Consider the following 17050-nt stretch of genomic DNA (forward strand, 5'->3'; position numbering starts at 1 on the left):
AAAACTGACTGACGGGAAAGCGCACGGATCAAATCATCAATAGCCTGTAGTCGCATCATGCAGCCCATATGTTTTGATTTAAGGTTTGTATCATTCACAACTAAAGTTGCCAAATAACTCTAAATCTAGCTTATAGGACCTGTTTCAAATAATCACGTTTACGCTCAACATACAGTGGCTTGCGAAAGTATTCACCCCCTTTGGCATTTTTCCTATTTTGTTGCCTTACAAACCTGGAATAAAAATAGATTTTTTAGGGTTTTGTATCATTTGATTTACACAACATGCCTACCACTTTGAAGATGCAAAATAAAAAATACTTTGTAGAGCCACCTTTTGCAGCAATTACAGCTGCAAGTCTCTTGGGGTATGTCTCTATAAGCTTGGCACATCTAGCCACTGGGATTTTTGTCCATTCTTCAAGGCAAAACTGCTCCAGCTCCTTCAAGTTGGATGGGTTCCGCTGGTGTACAGCAATCTTTAAGTCATACCACAGATTCTCAATTGGATTGAGGTCTGTGCTTTGACTAGGCCATTCCAAGACATTTAAATGTTTCCCCTTAAACCACTCGTGTTGCTTTAGCAGTATGCTTAGGGTCATTGTCCTGCTGGAAGGTGAACATCCGTCCCAGTCTCAAATCTCTGGAAGACTGAAACAGGTTTCCCTCAAGAATTACCCTGTATTTAGCATCATCCATCATTCCTTCAATTTCCCAGTCCCTGCTAATGAAAAACATCCCCAAAGCATGATGCTGCCACCACCACGCTTCACTGTGGGGATGGTGTTCTTGGGGTGATGAGAGGTGTTGGGTTTGCACCAGACATAGCTTTTTCCTTGATGACCAAAAAGCTCAATTTTAGTCTCATCTGACCAAAGTACCTTCTTCCATATGTTTGGGGAGTCTCCCACATGCCTTTTGGCGAAGACCAAACGTGTTTGCTTATTATTTTCTTTAAGTAATGGCTTTTTTCTGGCCACTCTTCCGTAATGCCCAGCTCTGGGGAGTGTACGGCTTAAAGTGGTCCTATGGACAGATACTCCAATCTCCGCTGTGGAGCTTTGCAGCTCCTTCAGGGTTATCTTTGCTGTCTTTGTTACCTCTCTGATGAATGCCCTCCTTGCCTGGTCCGTGAGTTTCAGTGGGCGGCCCTCTCTTGGCAGGTTTGTTGTGGTGCCATATTCTTTCAATTATCTATTCTAATAGCCTTCAACACCATGGTGCCCTCCAAGCTCATTACTAAGCTCAGGACCCTGGGTCTGAACCCCTGCCTGTGCAACTGGATCCTAGACTTCCTGACGGGCCGACTCAACACGGGCGCCCCACAAGGGTGCGTGCTCAGTCCCCTCCTGTACTCTATGTTCACCCATGACTGCGTGGCCATGCACGTCTCCAACTCAATCTTCAAGTTTGCTGACGACACAACAGTGGTAGGCCGTATTCTGATGATCAAAAACGATGAGACAGCCTCAAGGGAGGAGGTGAGAGTGCAGGTGGAGTGTTACCAGGAAAATAACCTCTCCCTCAATGTCAACAAAATGAAGGAGCTGATGGTGGACAACAGTAGACAGTAGAGAGAGCAAGACCCCATCCACATCGACGGGGCCGCAGTGGAGAGGGTCAAAAGCTTGAGAGTTCCTCGGGGTGCACATAATTTAGGACCTGAAATGGTCCCTTCACACTGACAGCATGATGAAAAAGGAGTAACAGCGCCTCTTCAACCTCAGGAGGCTGAAGAACTTTGGCTTGGCCCCTAAGATCCTCAAGAACTTCTACAGATGCACTATCGAGAGCATTCCATTGGGCTGTATCATCGCGTGATACGGCAACTGCACCTCCCGCAACCGCAGGGCTCTCCATAGGGTGATGCGGTCAGCTCAACGCATAATCAGGGGCACACTGCCTGCCCTCCAGGACATCTACAGCACCCGGTGTCACAGGAAGGCCAAGAAGATCATCAAGGACCTCAGCCACCCGAGATACGGCCTGTTCACCCCACTACCATCTAGAAGGCAGAGACAGTACAGATGCATCAAAGCTGGGACCGAGAGACTGATAAACAACTTCTATCTCCTGGCCATTAGGCTGTTAAAAGGTCATAACTAGTCGGCCTCCACCCAGTACCCTGCCCTGCACCTTAGAGACTGGCCATCTCATGAAAAATATTTACTTTGGGTATGTCTATTCAGGCAGAAATGTACATTGTGCCCTAATTTTCAATGCAAGTATGATTCAACTGACAGATGTTAGAATAGTTAACTAACTTTAAGGTTGGAATAGGTAGTCAAACCATTCAAGGTTGCAGCAGAGAGTGATACCAGCGTGATACCACTTTTTGACTTATTTTCACCATCGATTTATTCTCTGTATAAAGATTTTTCCTATTTTGTTGCCTTACAACCTTGATGGCCAAAAAGCTAAATTTTAGTCTCATCTGACCAGAATACCTTCTTCGATATATTTGGGGAGTCTCCCACATGCCTTTTGTCACGATCGTCGGGAACAGAGGACCAATGCGCAGCGTTATTTGCGAACATATTTATTTAATTAGAATGATAACACGAACAAAACAACAAACGATAACGTGACGTCCAAAGGTGCAACACACAAACCTATACAGGAACAAGATCCCACAAACACTGTGGGAAAACTGGCTGCTTAAGTATGGTGCCCAATCAGAGACAACAAGCAACAGCTGATACACGTTGCCTCTGATTGAGAACCACACTGGCCAACATAGAACTACAACACTAGAACGGACACAACGAGCACAAAACATAAAGAACACTCACACCCTGGCTCAACATACAAGCGTCCCCAGAGCCAGGGCGTGACACCTTTTGGCGAACACCAAACGTGTTTGCTTATTATTTTCTTTAGGCGATGGCTTTTTTCTGGCCACTCTTCAGTAAAGCCCAGCTCTGTGGAGTGTACGGTTTAAAATGGTCCTATGGACAGATACTCCAATCTCCGCTGTGGAGCTTTGCAGCTCCTTCAGGGTTATCTTTGGTTTCTTTGTTGCCTCTCTGATAAATGCCCTCCTTGCCTGGTCTGTGAGTTTTGATGGGTGGCCATCTCTTGGCAAGTTTGTTGTGGTGCCATATTCTTTCAATTTTTTAATAATGGATTTAATAGTGCTCCGTGGGATGTTCAAAGTTTCTGATATTTTTTTATAACCCAACCCTGATCTGTACTTCTCCACAACTTTGTCCCTGACCTGTTTGGAGAGCTCCTTGGTCTTCATGATGCCGCTTGCTTGGTGGTGCCCCTTGCTTAGTGGTGTTGCAGACTCTGGGGCCTTTCAGAACAGGTGTATATATACTGAGATCATGTGACAGATCATGTGACACTTAGATTGCATACAGGTGGACTTTATTTAACTAATTATATGACTTCTGAAGGTAATTGGTTGCACCAGATCTTATTTAGGGGCTTCATAGAAAAGGGGGTGAATACATATGCCGCACCACTTTTCCGTTATTTATTTTTTTGAATTCTTTTAAACAAGTTATTTTTTTCATTTTACTTCACCAATTTTGACTATTTTGTGTATGTCCATTACATGAAATCCAAATAAAAATCAATTTAAATTACAGGTTGTAATGCAACAAAATAGGAAAAACGCCAAGGGGGATGAATACTTTTGCAAGGCACTGTAAGTGCAGCCTGTTATATAAAGATTTGCCTTTCTCAGTCTTCAGATTGCCTCTTAGCAGGATCGATTTGGAGGTGGAGGGTCCGTCATGGTCTGGGGCGGTGTGTCACAGCATCATCGGACTGAGCTTGTTGTCATTACAGGCAATCTCAACGCTGTGTGTTACAGGGAAGACATCCTCCTCCCTCATGTGGTACCCTTCCTGCAGGCTCATCCTGACATGACCCTCCAGCATGACAATGCCACCAGCCATACTGCTCGTTCTGTGCATGATTTCCTGCAAGACAGGAATGTCAGTGTTCTGCCATGGCCAGCGAAGAGCCCGGATCTCAATCCCATTGAGCACGTCTGGGACCTGTTGGATCAGAGGGTGAGGGCTAGGGCCATTCCCCCCAGAAATGTCCGGGAACTTGCAGGTGCCTTGGTGGAAGAGTGGGGTAACATCTCACAGCAAGAACTGGCAAATCTGGTGCAGTCCACTGCCGTACTTAATGCAGCTGGTGGCCACACCAGATACTGACTGTTACTTTTGATTTTGACCCCCCCTTTGTTCAGGGACACATTATTCCATTTCTGTTAGTCACATGTCTGTGGAACTTGTTCAGTTTATGTCTCAGTTGTTGAATCTTGTTATGTTCATACAAATATTTACACATGTTAAGTTTGCTGAAAATAAACGCAGTTGACAGTGAGAGGATGTTTCTTTTTTTGCTGAGTTTATATCTATTTTTTTACTTTTACCCCTTTTCTCCCAAATTTCATGGTATCAAATTGGTAGTTACAGTCTTGTCTCATCACTGCAACTCCCCTACGGACTCGGGAAAGGCTAAGGTCGAGAGCCATGAGTCCTCCGAAACACTACCCTGCCAAGCCGCACTGCTACCTGACACACTGCTCGCTTAACCCGGAAGACAGCCACACCAATGTGTCAGAGGAAACACCGTCCAACTGACGATCGAAGTCAGCTTGCAAGTTCCCAGCCCACCATAAGGAGTCGCTAGTACACGATGAGACAAGGAAATCCCGGCCGGCCAAACCCTCTCCTAACCCGGGCAATGCTGGTCCAATTGTGCGCTGCCTCATGGCTCTCCCGGTTACGTCCAGCTGTGACACAGCCTTGAATTGAACCTGATGCAGTGCCTTAGACTGCTGCGCCACTGGGAAGTGGGCCCCCAATTTTATGATTGGAAGTTAGTCTAGCCAGCTAGCTTGTAGTAATCGTGGCTGAATACCGACCAGGCACACAGGGCACGTGCCCAGGGACCCTGACCTCCAGGGGGCCGCATTGATTTTGTTAGTCATTCTCACTCAGATATCATATTAACATGGCATAAGTCATTACAACATGTGTAGAATTACAGGAAATTGGGTTTAGTGCTGCAAACATGTATCCCCACCCCATGGCAAAATGGGTAGAATTGCAGGAATGTTTTTATAAAATTGCAAAGTTTTCTCTCCGCCCCATAGCAAAATGTGTAGAATTGCAGAAAACTTGCTTTAAAGGTCCAATGCAGCCGTTTTTATCTCAATACCAAGTAATGTCTTGGTAACAATTAAGTACCTTACTGTGATTATTTTCAATTTAAAAATAAAAAAAGAAACAAAATATAGCTTCTTAGCAAAGAGACATTTCTCAAGCAATAATTTTGCTAGAACTGTCTGGGAGTGGTCTGAGTGTGGAAAACTGAAAATAAGCTGTTATTAGCAGAGAGGTTTGGAACACTTTCTTATTTGGTCTGTTAACTAATTTACTGCATGGCGATGTCACCATGGAAGGCCAAAACTCCATCCCACCAAAACAGGCTGACATTTCAGGCAGTATTTTCAAACAGCTCACTTAAAGGGCATTATCATCATGTTCACAATTCCACACTATTATTCCAACCTCATAGTGTGGAAAATAATGTTTTTGACTGCACTTGGCCTTTAAAACTGAAACGTTCTCTACGCCCCATTGCAAAATGTGTAGAATTGTAGGAAATGTACTTTAACACTTTTTTTAAAAGTACATTTTTCTCTCCATCGTCAATAGGGGGGCCGTTACACATGTTTTGCCGCCAGGTGGGGGGCCCCACAACAAAATCTCACTTAGGGCCCCCAAAAGGCTAGAGACGGCCTGGAGAGCATGGTGAGAGAACACATAATGGGAGGGGAGTGTGTTAGAGACGGGGATAGAGAGATGATAGCAGAGAGAGGGGAGAGAGGGTGGTTTGGATGGGAGTAGAGAGATGGAGGGAGGGGAGGATGGCGAAAAAAAGATGAGGAAGGATGGAGGAGAGCACGTTGGAGCTGGGGATAAGGCGTGAAAAGGGAGAACGGTGGTAGATGTTTTTGTGACGGGGACAAAGAGTTATTGAGGGAGGGGAGGCTCAGGCTGCCACTGGCGGGAACTCAAGACTCCGTAATGCAGCCAGTAAAACTGGTACAATCTTTCACCATCAAGCAATTTGTGATTGAAAATGTATGGTGAAAGGGTTTGGTGCCAGTGCCAGTTCCAGTGTTTGGATAAACTGTTCCCACCATTATGATGCTGATATCAGAGTTTGGATCTATCATGATTATGCTAACCTGGGGGATAACATCAATTGTGATTATTGTGACTTTTGTCAGGAAAATAGGAGTAGATTAGATTACATGTCTTGCCATTTACCAGGGGTTGAAAGAGTACAGAAATATCTTACTCAAGTAGAAGTACTGTTACTTTAATGACATTTTACTCAATTAGAAGTAAAATAAAATACTGACTTGGAAAATGCTCAAGTAGTACTCTGAAAAGCTACTCAATTATAGTAACGAATGTAGTTGTAATGCCACGACTTCCTCCGAAGCTGCCTCCTCTCCTGGTTCGGGCAGGCTTCGGCGTTCGTCGTCACTGGCCTTCTAGCCACTGCCGCTCCTCATCTCATCATTCCATTTGTTTTGTCTTGTCTATTACACACACCTGGTTCTAATCCCCTCATTAGTACGGGTATAAGTGTTCCCTCTGCCCCCTTGTCCTTGTGGGTGATTCTTTATTGTGAGGAGAGTGTAGCTCGGTTGAGCGCCGTGTATTTTGTTTTGCCGGGGTATATTTTCCCGGTGTGCCTGTTTGGTTCCAGTGCGCCTGTTTTGCGCACTGGACTGTTTGACACATTTCTGCGTAACTCTGTATTCCAGAATAAACTCTGTATTCTGTGATTTACCCTCCCGCGCCTGACTCCATCACAGAATCACCCACCCTTCAATGGAGTCGCAGGAGAGGAGCGCATGCCTGGAGTCGTGGCACTGGTCCAGGAGCATTCGACGATGCTAGCCAGCTTGGGAGAAGCGATGGATCTGGTTCTCCAGGTCGTCCAACGCCTGGAGAGGAGAGGACCCGATCTGTCAGGACCAGCTGGGCGACCGGATCCAGCCACCCACACCCCAGCACCCAGAGGGATCCATATATCCCGACCACAGGATTTCGACGGGACAGCTGCTCTCTGCCAGGGATTCCTCCTCCAACTGGAGCTCTACTATTCAAGCATCAGCCCGGCCCCATCGGAGTGGGAGAAGGTGTCCACCCTCGTCTCCTGCCTCTCAGGGAAAGCCCTGGAGTGGGCCAACGCGGTCTGGAATGAAGGAGGAGCCGCGTTGGACAACTACGGGGAGTTCGTGCGCCTCTTTCGGGCTGTCTTCGATCACCTGCCCGAGGGTCGAGAGGTGGGCGAGCGGCTGGTCCACCTGAGGCAGGGGACGAGGACCTCGCAGGACTTCGCCCTGGAGTTCTGGACTCTAGCAGCTGGGTCTGGGTGGAACGAGCGGGCCCTAATCGACCACTTCTGGTGCCATCTACGGGAGGATGTCCGAAGGGAGCTAGCCTGCCGGGACACCATGTTGTCCTTCACTCAACTAGTTGACATGGCCATCTGGTTGAACAACTCGGATCACGATCGGATGGAGCTGGGTGGAGGGCGATCCGGGAGAGCGGAGGATGACAGCGCCAGTGTCACTCTGGTGGCACGAGAGGACATTTAATGTTCTTTTGGGTCTGGTGGCAGCAGGCAGGGCACTCTCGCATCACCCCAGGTATCGAACACCCACACTTGTTCAGAGCCCTCTGCTGCGCACTGTACCCTACCTATACACAAGTTTACGCGCTGTATCCCGGGTGGCGCCATAACTCTACACAAATGCATTTAATTTCCGCCGGAAGTTGAGGAGATTGAGAAGGCTACAAAAGCACAGAGCAAAGAACAGGTCTGGCATGATGCGCGGAGAGTGCGCATCACAGCGAGCACAGCTAGAAAGGTGCCCATTCGCTCAACCACGGCGCCTGACAAGTTTTTGTCAGAACACTTACACCCATCCTTCCGTGGCAATGCCGCAACCCGTCAAGGAGCGGAGGGGGAGGAACTTGCAAGGGACTATTTGGAAACTCTGGGCAACAGCATTGAAACCAAAGGCTTAGTGGTGTGCGAAAAGGAACCATGGCTTGCAGCATCTCCCGATGGAGTGATAAACAACGACATTATGTTGGAGATCAAATCACCTGTGATGGGAAACAAGTCACTTGCAGAATTTTTGGCAACAAAGAACTGCGAAATCACAACTGTGGCAAACGGAGATAGGGTAGATTACCATATTGCCTGCAATGGTCCAAAAGGCTACTACATGCAGGTACAAATTGGGATGCACTGCACAGGGCTTCAGCACTCCAAGTTGGTGATCTGGAACAAAACTGAGCACCTAGAAATCGAAGTACCCTACGACCAAGGCTTTGTCCAGGGGCATATCATAAGGTTGCGCACATTCTACTTTGCCCACATGCTCCCGAAAATTGTTGATGATTTTGTTGAGGGAAGGTTACAGTTCTGCAGTAAATATCTCAGCATTTTAAAACCAAAATAAACTGCCTTATTTAGGTCATGCCCACAGGAGCCAACAGATGTCCATTGTTTACATGATCTCTTTATGCTGTGCAATATATCAGTATGCCTACTCTTTGAGTGAAAATAAAGTTTGATGTAATTTCAATCCTTAGAGTGCTACAATTTATTTGAACACAGTTCATAATTCATAGTAAGCTCATACTGTACATAAATAACACTGGATTAATTAATTGTTTTGAGGAAACTAAACAAATGGCTTCAACAAGAAAGATTGCGTGTTTAATCTTAACAGGTATTAAAAAGTAAAATACAAAAGCAGCCCACACAATTACATCACTATGAAAATATTCATATATAATATTAAAAAAATACAATGCACGCAGTATTTGTTGTGTTTATCTGTATTTAATGAACAACATGGCTGGGTGTTGGTAGACAGGGACACAGGGCAAGATTCTAAACCTCACTGATCAGTGGACTCTTCAGGTTAACTAGGCCAGCACAGATGGTTAAGATGTTGTCCAGTTTCGGTGCCATGCTGATGGGAACATTCTGGGATAAAAACTTAAACACCTTCAGTCTCTGGATTGCTCTTTCCACATGTATGCGGACATTGGCTACTCGCCTGGTGCGTGTCGTCTCCTCATTGGTCAACTGATTGCGCCTGTAGGTGAAAGCAGGGATGTTCAAACTGACCCTTCTCTCATCAAGCAAGTCTCGAATGGTGAACCCACGGTCCGCCATGACCTCATCACCAGCCCTCAGATAGTCTAGGAAGCCACTGTCCATGGTGATAAACTTATCGCTGCTTCTGCCAGCATAGCCATCAGATATAAACATAATTAGCCCATTAGGGGCCACAGCGACGAGATATTTCACAGTGTTGCGTGATTTATACTGGCTGAAAGTGTCACTCCTTGAGTCGTGGTTTGTGGCTCTCTGCATGGCACTTTCGGCACAGTCAATGATGCAGGTGGTTTGAGGGTAGTTCCTCTGAAACGACAAGGGCATGGTGGCACGAATGGTCTCTCTTGGAAGCCAGGGGATCAGGACTTTGAACTGTTCACCCATCACGTCAATCCAGTGACTAATCACAATGCTTGCCATGGATGTAGACACATTGAAGCGGTGAGCAATATCTCCTAATATTAGGTTTAGTTTTAGTTTCATCAACGTCATAAGTATTTGGTCAACAACAGGAAGGGTAATTGATGGCTTACTGAAAGGCAACAACACCGTCACCAGGGTGAAGAATTGAACCATAAGCACTCCTGTATACAGCCGGGACCTAGCATCATCAATGACCGTGGTGCTGGTCACAGTAGGACCCATTTCTGCCTCGCACTGTGTGGCCTTGTCTACTTTAACAGACTGTGTTGTTGAACAGTAAATGTGATCAATATGTGACGGATCCTCCCATTGGGTCTGGGCATCTCAAAATTTTGGTGTAGCAGGCTCGGCCTCACAGACAGGCTGACAGGTTTCTGGAGCATCTAAAAAGGGGAAGAGAAAACATGGATGGAGCAAAATTAATGCAGGCATAGAGTCCTCTCACTACAAACATCACAATGGAAAAATGTGTACTACAACATTGCACTCACACGCACACACACAATCATCATCACAACAGCCTGCCACCTTGCATTGTATTTATGATGTAGACTAAGGCACACGCAGGCAGGCACACACACACACACACACACACACACAATTAATGATGTAGCTATCGTGGGCATTGTTTGTCCCATCTCCAAAACAATCAACTGCCTTAGCAAAATACCGGTAGCAATGTTAATGTATGACAACTTCTTCATAATTAACAGTATTGTCAGCTTCATAGCTAAAGTTGCTGAACTTACCCTCAGATTCAAGTCTGCGTTTCTTTATCTGGGGGGAGGCAGTGGTCCGCTGGGTGAGTTGACGCCTCTTTGGCTGGGGAGGGCGATTGTATCCCAACCACAACTCTGGGAAAGGATTATCCTTGGTAGGTTTTTGGTCAACAAAGTGATAGGAACAAACAAAAACGTTGAGGGGTGGTTTCTTTAGATTCAATGCCTTCAGCCAGGTCCTTGATTCCGAGTCGGTATCAGGCTTGCGAAAAAATTTAAACAATGGAGCGAATGGACATTGCCTCTTCGTAGCTGGTTTGTGGTCGTAGCACTCTCTATGTAACCACTCGTTCAGGTGCTTTCTCGAGTTTTTGCAACCAACTACCGCACACGTCATTCCCGAACCACTTTTTTTCATGTTGTAATTGTAATTTTTATATCCTCTTTGTCACTGCGATATCAGTGCTTTGTCGGCACAACGGAGCTAGCTAGCAAAACAAACCCAGCCCGGCAGAACGGAAGTGGATTGCATCGACGGGAGGAGTTCAGGAAGTAGAGCGGAAACGGCTCAAAAACTTGTGTATCCACTTTCCTGATTACATTGTAGTTCCCCAGTGTAAGGCGCTGGTCGATTCAGGCGAAGCTGGGAACATTATGGACAGGTCATTTTCACACAGTCTAGGCATTACATGGGTTCCCCTATCCATTCCACTCCCCATCAGAGCATTCGACCATTAGGGTCCGGGTTTGTTAGGGAGGTTACAGCACCAGTCACTATGGTTACGAAAGAGACTAATCGAGAGCTAGTCACTTTTTTTATTATAGTCTTCTGCTTTCCCTGTTGTGTTAGGTATTCCCTGGTTAGCACTCCACAACCCTTTTCATGGCCGCAGAGGGTTCTCACGGAGTGGTCGCGAGAGTGTCAGGGTAGTTGTCTCTGTGCTTCCGTTGGTGCAACCACGGTGGAAAGTCCAGACAGTACCTCCACGGTGCGCATTCCCCCCGAATACCTCAATTTGGCGCACACGTTTTCCAAAACGTAGGCAACCAAATTACCACCTCATCGGGCAGGGGATTGTGCGATAAACCTCCGGGTAGACGCTGTGCCTCCCAGGAGTCATGTGTATCCCCTGTCACAGGCTGAAACGGAAGCTATGGAGACATACGTCACTGAGTCCCTGCGCCAGGGGTTTAAACATCCCTCCACTTCGCCCGCCTCCTCAAGTTTCTTTTTTGTGAAGAAGAAAGACGGCGGTCTGCGCCTTGCATTGATTACCAATCACTGAACAAGGGGACGAAACGATTTAGTTATCCTCTAGCCCTCATTCCATCCTGTGATCGAGTCAATGCATGGGGCGCGCTTCGTCACAAAATTAGATCTCCAGAGTGCGTACAACCTGGTGCGTGTCCAAGAGGGGGACCAGTGGAAGACACCATTCAGCACAACCACGGGGCATTACAAATACCTGGTGATGCCTTACGGTTTGATGAATGCTCCATCCGTCTTCCAGTCCTTTGTGAACGAGGTGTTTCGGGACATGCTTGGTCGCAGAGTAGTGGTCTACATCGATGACATTCTGGTGTATTCTGCTACGCGCGCCGAGCATGTTTCCCTGGTTCGCAAAGTGCTGGCCCGACTGTTGGAACATGACCTTTAAGCCAAGGCAGAAAAGTGTCTGTTTTTCCAACAGTCCGTCTCCTTCCTTGGATACCGCATTACCACCTCAGGTGTGGAGATGGAGGGAGATCGCATTTCATCCGTGTGTAATTGGCCAACTCCAACCACGGTAAAGGAGGTGCAGTGCTTTATTGGCTTTGCCAACAACTATCAGAGGTTTATCTGGGGCTTTGGCAAGGTCGCAGCGCCCATCACATCTCTGTTGAAGGGTGGGCCGTCCCGGCTCCGCTGGTCTGCTGAGGCTGACAGGGCCTTCAGTAACCTGAGGGTTCTGTTCACCTCAGCCCCGGTACTGGCCCACCCCGATCCATCACTACCATTCATAGTCGAGGTGGATGCGTCCGAGGTAGGGATAGGCGTGGTCCTATCTCAACTCTCGGGCACGCCACCCAAGCTCCGCCACTGTGCCGCATTCCTCCAAGAAGCTCAGCCCGGCGGAGCAGAACTACGACGTTGGTGAACGGGAGCTGTTGGCTGGTGTCCGAGCCCTGACTGTGTGGAGGCATTGGCTCGAAGGGGCGAAACACCCTTTCCTCATCTGGAAGGACCACCGTAACCTGGAGTATATCTGGGCAGCGAGGAGGCTGAACCCTCACCAGATCAGGTGGGCCCTATTCTTCACCCGGTTTGATTTTACTCTATCATACATTCCGGGTACGAAGAACGTGAAGGCAGACTCATTGTCACGGCTGTATGACACAGAGGAGAGGCCCAGAGACAACACCCCCATACTCCCGGCCTCCTGCATTGTGGCGCCAATATAGAGCAGGCGTTACGCACAGAGCCATCTCCACCTCAGTTTCCAGCTGGGCTGCAGTACGTGCCAGCTCTTGTCTGTGACCGTCTGATCTACTGGGCACACACGTCCCCCTACTCTGGTCACCCAGGTATCGCTCGTACAGTGCGCTGCCTGACCGGAAAGTACTGGTGGTCTACCTTGGCTAAGGACGTGAGGGTGTATGTATCCTCCTGCTCGGTGTGCGCCCAGAGTAAGGCACCTAGGCCATGCGTCATCAGAAGGCCAACGCTGACCGCCACCGTACCAGGTGATCGGGTCTGGCTCTCGACCCGGAATCTGCCCCTCCACATGCCCTGCCGGAAGCTGAGCACGCGGTTTGTGTGGCCGTTCAAAGTCCTGAGGAGGATAAACGAGGTTACCTATAGGTTATTACTCCCACCAGATTATCGTATTAACCCCTCGTCCAATGTGTCTCTCCTCAGGCCGGTGGTGGCTGGTCCGCTCCAGGAGTCTGAGGTGCGGGAGGTCCCTCCGCCTCCTCTGGACATCGAGGGGGCCCCAGCGTACTCCATCCGTTCCATCCTGGATTCGAAGCGTTGGGTGGGGGGCCTTCAGTACCTCGTGGAGTGGGAGGGGTACGGTCCGGAGGAGCGGTGCTGGGTCTCGGTGAGGGATATCCTCGATCCCTCCCTGTTGCGGGATTTCCACCGTCACCATCCAGCTCGCCCTGCTCCGTGCCCTCCTGGCCGTCCCCGAGGCCGGTGTCGGCGCGCTGCTGGAGCTGTGCGTCAAGGGGGGGTACTGCCTCCTCTCCTGGTTCGGGAAGGCTTCGGCGTTCGTCGTCACCGGCCTTCTAGCCACTGCCGCTCCTCATCTCATCATTCCATTTGTTTTGTCTTGTCTATTACACACACCTGGTTCATATCCCCTCATTAGTATGTGTATAAGTGTACCCTCTGCCCCCTTGTCCTTGTGGGTGATTGTTTATTGTTAGGAGAGTGTAGCTCGGTTGAGCTCTGTGTATTTTGTATTGCCGGGGTATATTTTCCCCGTGTGCCTGTTTGCTTCCAGTGCGCCTGTTTTGCGCAATGTACTGTTTGATGCATTTCTGCGTAACTCTGTATTCCGGAATAAACTCTGTATTCTGTGATTTACCCTCCTGCGCCTGACTCCTTCAAATCACCCATCACATGTAATTAGTTACTTTACACCCATTTTCCCTCACGTGATTTACCTGCTAAAGCGAACTCCTGACTGAAGCCACCTTCCACCTTCCTCATCACAACACTTTCCATAAAAGCCTTGTTGACAAGTGAATGTTGATCGTACCTTTTTCTTTTAAACTTTAAACTTGGATTCAAAATTCAAAAAGCACCCGCACATCTTAGATATCTTGTTGCAGGTGCATTGGAAACAATGCGATAACTTCAAAGAAAATAAACTTTAAGCGTTCAATTTAAATCATTCTGCATATAATCGTCATGTTATTCACAGGACTATATTATCTTGGTAAAGACAGTCTTGTCAGCAATTAACAGTTAGCTAAATCAATTTGCACTCATTACATTGAGGTAATCGTGATTGAAGAACTCATTCATTTACAGCCTATTGTGACGTTTTACCTGGAATAGTATAAAGTAATCCTTCTACCTGTAACCTATTGCCGTAGACACCCAAAATGAGATTCCTACCCCCTATTGGTACTGATAGCTACCCCCTATTGGTTTTTAATCCCATAATGAGAAGTTTATTACTCCCTCGCTAACAATAGAGATATCTATGAAGCCAAGGACCTTGCACTAAGAGTGATGTTCTGTGACTTAAGTCTTCTCTTCATTACCAGAGACACAACAACAAGAGATCTACTGCCACTGACTGGCTGCTTTTCATCCTGGGATGAAATTAATGAAAATGTCCAACTAATGGACAGTCGAATCAGAGAGGCTGTTGTGGAAATGAAGAGCGTGTCTGTCGACTCTGTCCGCATCCTTTTCTGCTGAGAATGGTGCCTCTCTGTTGGGACGCGATGCTAAAATATCTGAAACCTACTTTACTTTCATCTCCTTCATCAGAACACTCTCCTCTCTGATGCTGCTTTACTACACTGCATGTCTTGCCACTCTTAGCGTTAAATAAACACGTTTCTGTAATTTTCATTAACAATCAATGGGGAGTTTCAAAATGTCACATTGATTAAAGGGTAGGCCGATAAGTAATTAACTATCTGTATCACTGAGTAAATATTGAGTTGGAAAAATAAGAAAATGAAGCCCTGTGATATCAAACAAGTTGGCTTACAGCTAAATCCCAAAGGAGCTCTTTGTGAACAATTGTTTTTATTCAGTCACTTCAACAACAGTAAAACCAATGAGAAACCTTTCATTTTTAAACAATCCCCCCCCCTCCCAGTCCCACCCCCATCCCAAACAACCCCCTAGCATCCCCACCCCCATCCCAAACAACCCCCTGGTGGCTCCACCCAATCCCCAACATACTCCTGGCAGCCCCACTCCAACCCCAAATTAGCTCTTTGGAGTTTAGTACATTTTCCCTTACTTAAAGCTAAACTTAATGGAGTTTAACTAGATTGCCAGTCACATACACTGGGACCGGCATATGGAACTTTAAAATTGAATCTAGACAGCGTTTAAATCAATTACAGAAGTAATATCTCACATTGACACCACAGGGAACACCAAACTGTGTTTTCTGTTGCTATATTTTACCTGAACAACTCAACTCGGTTGCCTCCCTGTTTAAGGGATCCACACATGGCAGTGCTATTGATGCTCTCATTTCAAGCTAGTTTTATATTCTCATTTCATATGCCTCTCTTTTTATATAACCATTCTAAACTTACCCTGGATACTTTCATTCACCCTGTGGGTGTATTCATTCACCCTGTGTACAGTTGGAAACTCATAGGGCTCAGGCAGAGGTTTTTCAAAATGGTCTAATGGAGATGAGTGGGGTTTTATAGTTTGTTGAACTCTTCTGTGATCATTTGCTGTGGGTCAAACTGTCTTTGATATAGAGGGACATATCATGTTGCTGCACATTCACATTGCTGACATCAGAGTCTTTCAGACTGCCTGGCCTCTGAAATCTTCCAGGTTAACAACATAGCTGATGAGAAACTGAGAAGGTCAAAAACAAAATGCTGCTGGACGCCATCTCCTAAACGATCCAATTTTTATGATTTGAATTGAATCTATTGCATGGACAAGCACTGGTTTCTACACATTCACTGTAACTTCCAGCTTTACACTTCCACTATTATCTGAAGATGGAGGTAGTAGAGCATAGTACGGTTAATAGATCAGAGAATAAAAGGTCACCAATATGGGCTGAGGTCAACTCCACTATATAGTTAGCAGGTGACAAAAACCCAGACTGGGTTGCCAAAGTTTGGGTACTAAATATCTGATCTGTTCGGAAATCCCAAAATGTCTGTCCATTCAATATAAACAGCCAATAGTCAAATCACAGCATAATGCTATGAAATAAACGTACATCACACTCTCAAATTGAATATGCGCATCCACACTCCACAATTCTCACAGACAAACAAACACCAGTCACCTGAGGGCTATGTTTTGTTTGATCTTTTTTTCAGTCTTAATTCATAATTAGTATGTTAATGTTAGAATAAACATGATATTCTCATCTAGCCACGTGTGACTCTGTGGAAATCCCATTTTCCCATTTGGGTTTATCATAATTCCTTCATCTAATTGCTTTTGAACTGCTTTTGAAAGTAGCAGCATGTGTTCCATATTCATAACACTGAATGCACAGATTCTGCATGCATTTCTCTGTTGCTCATTAAGAAAAACAAGATTTCAGTCTTTGTGGGTGTGGCAGATCTGGCAATTACTGATGTTTGTCCCCCACGGGAGACACCATAGGAACAAAGCCAGTATCACTTCCTCAAAATAGTCAGACAAGGTAACTCAATAAATCTGTAACTAATTTTGACATTTTTGCTGAGGTTTTCGTCATGCAATTTTACATCTAGCTAAGGTGTTTGGTGAAGTATTTCTTAAGTTAAAACATTTGTGATGAGTTGTTTTCTGTAAACAAAGTCCGATCCGCTGCCCTGCTGGGCAGGTCTGTCTCACTGTCTGTGTGTTCTGCGGTAGGATTGTATAGAGCGCGATCACCGCAATCACCGTCTTAGTGGGCAAGTGAACATTGTCAAAATCAAAACCTAACCCTCAAGTAAGTCATGACTAACTCACTCACAAAATTCCATTTTGGATGAGACTGACTTTATTACCAATATTTACATTTTGTAGTA

The 17050-nt window shown here is 46.5% G+C and overlaps 1 protein-coding gene across 1 annotated transcript; it reads right to left on the reverse strand.

Annotated features, from left to right (window-relative positions):
• Positions 1-8887: 8887 nt before the first annotated feature.
• Positions 8888-9725, reverse strand: LOC121577225 (the record flags this gene model as incomplete). The annotated part of the gene is made up of 1 exon (XM_041890983.1): positions 8888-9725. A coding segment is annotated over one exon (765 nt), but the record flags the coding sequence as incomplete, so codon positions are not given.
• Positions 9726-17050: the final 7325 nt, after the last annotated feature.

The sequence above is a fragment of the Coregonus clupeaformis genome, chromosome 11 (assembly GCF_020615455.1).
Source record: "Coregonus clupeaformis isolate EN_2021a chromosome 11, ASM2061545v1, whole genome shotgun sequence".
NCBI classification, from domain to species: Eukaryota; Metazoa; Chordata; class Actinopteri; order Salmoniformes; family Salmonidae; genus Coregonus; species Coregonus clupeaformis.